This window comes from Brassica oleracea, chromosome C5 (assembly GCF_000695525.1).
Source record: "Brassica oleracea var. oleracea cultivar TO1000 chromosome C5, BOL, whole genome shotgun sequence".
NCBI lineage: Eukaryota > Viridiplantae > Streptophyta > Magnoliopsida > Brassicales > Brassicaceae > Brassica > Brassica oleracea.
In genome coordinates this window covers 46680384-46686234 of record NC_027752.1, presented here as the reverse complement: position 1 = coordinate 46686234, position 5851 = coordinate 46680384, and the positions used below count along the sequence as shown (strand labels likewise).

At 34.5% G+C, this 5851-nt stretch overlaps 3 protein-coding genes across 4 annotated transcripts in view; 1 reads left to right on the top strand and 2 right to left on the bottom strand.

Annotated features, from left to right (window-relative positions):
* Positions 1-1105, top strand: part of LOC106295148 (peptidyl-prolyl cis-trans isomerase CYP38, chloroplastic) — a 2414-nt gene extending 1309 nt beyond the window's left edge. For both annotated transcript variants that reach the window (XM_013730963.1, XM_013730962.1), the window contains 4 exons: positions 17-252; positions 324-466; positions 542-613; positions 696-1105. In XM_013730963.1, coding sequence (XP_013586417.1) covers positions 17-252; positions 324-466; positions 542-613; positions 696-923 — 679 coding nt within the window. In that variant the 3' untranslated portion in view covers positions 924-1105. The remainder of the gene's footprint in view (positions 1-16; positions 253-323; positions 467-541; positions 614-695) is intronic.
* A 71-nt stretch (positions 1106-1176) lies between these two features.
* On the bottom strand, positions 1177-3681 carry LOC106295149 (serine/threonine-protein kinase HT1). The gene is made up of 6 exons (XM_013730964.1): positions 3051-3681; positions 2666-2787; positions 2155-2351; positions 1896-2070; positions 1664-1798; positions 1177-1587 (listed from the first exon to the last, which is right to left on the bottom strand). Exons 1-6 carry the CDS (start codon positions 3439-3441, stop codon positions 1381-1383), a joined length of 1227 nt encoding a protein of 408 aa, XP_013586418.1. The 5' UTR covers positions 3442-3681; the 3' UTR covers positions 1177-1380.
* A 1881-nt stretch (positions 3682-5562) lies between these two features.
* Positions 5563-5851, bottom strand: part of LOC106295174 (beta carbonic anhydrase 1, chloroplastic) — a 4053-nt gene continuing 3764 nt past the window's right edge. The window contains exon 10 of the mRNA XM_013731006.1: positions 5563-5771. Within this exon, the coding sequence (XP_013586460.1) occupies positions 5733-5771 (39 nt within the window). The 3' untranslated portion in view covers positions 5563-5732. The remainder of the gene's footprint in view (positions 5772-5851) is intronic.

Here is a 5851-nt window from a genome sequence, read left to right as displayed (position 1 = left end):
GGCGCTCTCTCTGCAGAATTGAAGAGTACATGGTTGATGGCTTCCCTTATGATGTCCCTGAGGAGTACCGCAACATGCCTCTTCTCAAGGGAAGAGCCACTGTCGACATGAAGGTCAAGATCAAGGACAACCCCAACCTCGAGGATTGTGTTTTCCGCATTGTCCTCGATGGCTACAACGCCCCTGTCACCGCCGGCAACTTTGTGGACTTGGTGGAGCGCCATTTCTACGATGGCATGGAGATCCAGAGATGTAAGACATCACACTTGCCTTACCATTTATATTTCTATGGGACAATGTTTGTTGATCAATGGATTTGGCAGCTGATGGGTTTGTGGTACAAACGGGAGATCCAGAGGGTCCTGCGGAAGGATTTATAGATCCAAGCACAGAGAAAGTGAGGACTGTTCCTCTTGAGATTATGGTGGAAGGGAAGAAGACTCCCTTTTACGGCTCAACCCTTGAAGTAAAAAACCCTTCTCACAAGTAAGTATATTCAATTGATTATCATAATTTAACATTTGTTCATTTGGTTGGACAGGAATTGGGTCTGTACAAGGCTCAGGTGATGCTTCCATTCAACGCATTTGGGACTATGGCAATGGCTAGAGACGTGAGAGTTCTTTCTCTTCTTTCCTTTCTTCACAATTGAATATATATATATATGTTGTAATTATATATGTAATGCAAAACAGGAGTTTGAGAATGACTCGGGATCGAGCCAAGTGTTTTGGCTGCTGAAAGAGAGTGAGCTGACGCCAAGCAATTCCAACATCTTGGACGGTCGTTACGCTGTCTTCGGTTACGTTACTCAGAATGAAGACTTTCTTGCTGATCTTAAAGTCGGTGATGTCATTGAGTCCATCCAAGTTGTCTCCGGTTTAGACAACCTCGTCAACCCCAGTTACAAAATCGCCGGATAGTTCTTTACAACTTCATCGTTTCCCTTTTTATCTGTTCAAGTTTTTATCTTTGTGAGAGAAAAATTATAAAGGTTACTATTGTTTACTTATCAACAATTGTAACTTACTTGTCTATTCTTTTTTTTTTTAAGCTTTGAATTATTGTATGAGTTGATGATATGTATGACTATATTTCAAACAAAGGAAGAGCAACAGTTTACGTGTGTATGATAACGTAGTAATTACGTTTTGTGTGCATGTTTTTTTGTGCGAGTCTTAACGTGTGAAATGATCGATTCATATAAGTACGACATTCATCCTCCAAAATGGGGATATAAAACAACACACACAGCTAGCTCTAGCTCCACATAGTATATAACTAAATAATTATCCCTTAATTAACTCTCTACTTCCAAAATAAAGAAAAGTTAAATAGTCCCTTAATGAGACGTGTGTTTGAATATCATATCATAGCATATCATGGGCCTCGGTGTCGCCGGAAACAGAAACAGCCTTGTTGCTGATCGGGAGGAATCATTCCTCCGCCCTTTGAAGTATCGATAGCCTCCAACATCGCCACCGCTTCCTCCATCTCCGGCCGCTTATCCGGATTCGCATCCCAACATCTTTTCATCACGTTCGCCAGCGCACTCGGACAACATCTCGGTATCTCCGGTCTCAAATTCTAAAAGATCCATATATTTTAGATAATAATACTATGATTAAAAAGAATAAAAGACAGAAACGTAATTTGAAAGGACCTGACGGACGACGGCGGAGGTAACTTCGGAGAAACTGAGGTCGGGATAAGGCATGTCGCAGCAGTAAATCTCCCAAAGACATATCCCGAAGCTATACACATCGCACTTTCTGTTGTAAGGACTCCCATTTAACACCTGTTTCAGTTAGTTCATCATCATATTTTAATATATCATCATCATAAAATGCATAAAAATGATAAAGATATAATTAATTAGGGTACGTATAATATACCTCGGGAGCCATGTAGCCCAAGGTTCCGGTCTCACCGGTCATGTCATTAGGGTTGGAGGCCTCCAGACGCGCCACCCCAAAGTCTGCAATCTTTAACGTGCGAGTCTTGTCTAAAAGCATGTTCTCCGTTTTCACGTCTCTATGCACTATCTTCTGCGAGTGCAAGTAACTCAACCTAATAATAATCAAATAAATAGATAAATATTTAAGAGAATTGTATATTAACTATGCAATAATTTCATAAACCAATACTATGTACCCTCGAGCTAGATCAAGGGAGAGTTGGATAACGACTTTGAAGGCGAGTTTGCGGCGGCGACTTTTGATGAGGAAAGACTTAAGAGCACCGCCGGGGCAATACTCAACGACGACGCAGCAAACGTTACTCGGCATTCCCATGTGACCGTTTTCCGTCTGTATGCTCAGCTCCGATGTCCCCATCGCCGCTCCTATGAACTGTTAAATATTTCCATTCACACACAAAACCAATTATTACTATCTTAATTTAATTCATTGCTGACGTAACCTTTGTAGTATTAAACAGAGACATAAACCGTATACCTATTTTATATTTATATGTGCATGTGAGTAGTAGCTTGGAATGAATATTTACTTCGGTTCGGTTAAATTGAAAGACTATATATTAGCAACTCAATATTACGCTTCGGTTTTAGTAGTAGTTTCAATCTGATATTGCATTATTGGTTCAAGCGTCCACCATTAATTGTAACCAGACATATATAGGGCTTAATATCGTAATTAAGTGGTACCTTGGTGACATTAGGATGGTCAAGCTTATGCCAAACAGCAACTTCTTGAGTGAAAGCAGCTCTTAGCGAAGCTATCTCCGCGTCTGACCTGTGTCCCTCTTCTCCCCAGTCTAGTAGCTTCACTGTTTTTTTTTTAATAATAATATTTTTAGTATTTGTTACCGCTATTTAATTTCACACATAAGTTCCTTTCTTTGTTTTTCTATTTTAATTGTGTGATGAGAAAAAATGAGGGAAAGAACTACAGAGTTTAATTTCAGTGACACACTGACACTAGTGCATGTTTTATCTACTTAATCGCTTGATTAATAAATCTAAAGAGAAATATATATATATATAATATAAACAAAAATTATAAATCAGGTGAGAGAGAGAGAGATTGTACCGGCGACATCTTGACCATCATAGATACCACGGTGAACAGAACCAAAAGTACCTCGAGCAATCACACTTTTGACAATAAGCTTCGAAGGATCAATCTCCCACTCTCTCCTCGACCTCCCCACCTCTGTGGTTAACTTGTGATTGTTGTTGTAGTTATTATTATATCCACCACTGCCACCGAGAAGCGGTCTCTGAAACACAAGCTGACGATGTCCAAAGTTGTTTTGGTTATATTTATTATCAGCGTTATCTTCACCATCACTCAAGCTCTTCCTCTTCTCCATCGTCCATGCTCTGCTTAAGTGTCTCTGCAATTGCTCGTCCAAACTCTTTAAATCTATCTGATCCGCTCTCAGGTATCCTCCTCCGCCACTCTCCTCCTTTTCTTTCATTGTTTTTCCGGCAAAACCAAATCCTAATTTACAAGAATTCGGAATTTTTTTTTGTTTGCTTCAGATTATTTTATTGTATTTCATGGATACATGGGTTGTGAATTGTGATTGGACTGCTAAGGAGCTGAACCAAAAAAAGGTAAAAAACGGGGAAGTTGTGTTTGTGTTTATTGCAACAAACAACTAAAGAAGAGACTCATCACTCTCTCTTGCTCTCTTCTTATCTGTGATGAATACTTCATACTTAGCTTTCTTTTAAGACAAACAAACGTTTACACGTGACCACATGGGATGTCCATAAGGCTCGACGTGTGTCGGCTCCACTTCTCACAATTATTTTTAATGGATAAACGCACTCTTATTTTTATCCAGGCCAATCTCATCAAACTAATGTTAAAACTTATTTCAGTTAATATACATTGTGAAAAGTCTAACACCCCCTAAGTCGGGTAGCTATTATTACTATTACAAAATATATTTCGCCTTCAGTTTAGACCAAAGTTTATGAAAAAACCAACTTGAGATGTTAAGTCAACCAATAAATTATCGTTTTTGAAATTGATCTAATTTTAGAATATCTAACATCAAATATAGCATATACATATAGTTCATGAACTATCATGGGATTCATGGTCACTTTGCCACCTTTCCGTTGAACTATTGCCTTTTTCGTGTTTTTAATTTTTTTTTAATTGTGCCATCTTCAAATTTGTAAGATATTTTTATTTAGTAAGATATTGGGTTTTATTGATAAAACCTTCACCTATTAATCGGAAGAAAATACATCAAATAACTTATCAACGTTTTAAATCCTCAACTTAGAAATACTTAACGATATCTTTATCTATAATTCTTTCTATTTTAAATAGAAAACAATTAAAATAAAATGTAATATGTTGGTTGAAGAGTTTTATCGCTAAACTATGAAAATCTTACACTTTTACATATTAAAATATTACACTTCTATAATCTTACACTTTATTAATAAAATTTTAACATTTGAAATTTTAATTCAATTTTATTAATAAAAATTTACAGTCGTTTTTACCTAAAATATAATGAAGAATCATTTTATAATATTAAAAAATTAAAGTTTAAACATATGTTTTCGACAGTCCTATATATGTTCTCATATTTCCATATATTTCTCAGTGTTATTGAAAATAAACAATTAATTTTTGTTTTTTTATGTGGAAACATAAAAAATGAAAAACAAAATAAACATTTATTTAAAAAAATTATAAACAAATTAATTTATTTTTGATACGATTCAATTTGAAATAGTAGAATGTATGACTACTATGAAATTTAGATACCGGTCTTATTTATCAAACACAAATCAGTAATCACTAATTTATTTGTTATATTTTTACATAAATTAATAAAATTAACAGTTTATTTTTTCTAATCACACCATTATCTTAAAAATATATGAAACTAGAAAACATAGAACTGTCTAAGGCATATTTTTAAACTGTAAATGCTTAACATTATATAGTTATTCTCCACAATATTTTGGTAACAATAACTGTAAATTTAATTAAAACTTCAAATGTTAAAAGTTTGTTAATAAAAAAATTGGTTTATAAATCAAAAAGCTTTGTGTTAAAAGATATAAATAAATAAAAAACGTAAGATTCACATAGTTTAGTGGTATAGTTTCTAAACTAACATATTGCATTTTGTTTTAATTATTTTTTGCCTATAATAGAAAAATGTAGATAGATGGTGATACGCGTTAAAAGTTAATAATTTAAAGATTTTAAATATTAAAAATTAATTAAAATGTGTATTTCTTGGAAATAGTTGATAGGATTTATCACTAAAACCCCTAAAATATTATAGTGTGGATAGATTCGTTTCAGTGATTAAGTACGTTGGTGGTTTAAGCATATATTTTATCCCATTTGCATGCATAAATAGATATTATTTTGGACGTATTATTTTGTTGTCTTTTATGAATTTAGGTGCTTTTTCTCTTTGGTGCTTGAGCTTATGTGACCGATATATTAATGCTGGTGTACAAAAAAAGGTCAATATGTAAGAAGATACATGTTAGTTAAAATAAAATAATTGGACCAGAATCCAAATTTACGAGAATTTTCCAAGCAGAGATGCTCCTTCTTTTGATTTAGCTTTCTTATTTTAATAAAATCAAAAGACCATATGCATGCATTCTTCATGTTTGATTATTAAATAGAATGCCAAGGGTTTTCTGATGAGGTACATAGAAACAACAAGTTGGTGTGGCTGAATTGAAATGTGAACGGGATAAAGGCTTGAAAGAGTTCCTACAGCTTCCAATGTAGTATGGTAGCCACATCTTTAACCTATCAAACAACATAGAAAATAAAATCAAACCGTAGATACAACCGACTCGATACACATGATATAAACACAATTCCCCCCC

Excerpts from the sequence above, each read along its gene's own strand:
- LOC106295149 (XM_013730964.1), bottom strand. The coding sequence starts at position 3,441 with ATGAAAGAAAAGGAGGAGAGTGGCGGAGGAGGATACCTGAGAGCGGAT. Across the intron at positions 2,352-2,665 it reads ACCATCCTAATGTCACCAAG|TTCATAGGAGCGGCGATGGG; the intron begins GTACCACTTAAT and ends AATATTTAACAG. Across the intron at positions 1,799-1,895 it reads TGGGCTACATGGCTCCCGAG|GTGTTAAATGGGAGTCCTTA; the intron begins GTATATTATACG and ends TAACTGAAACAG.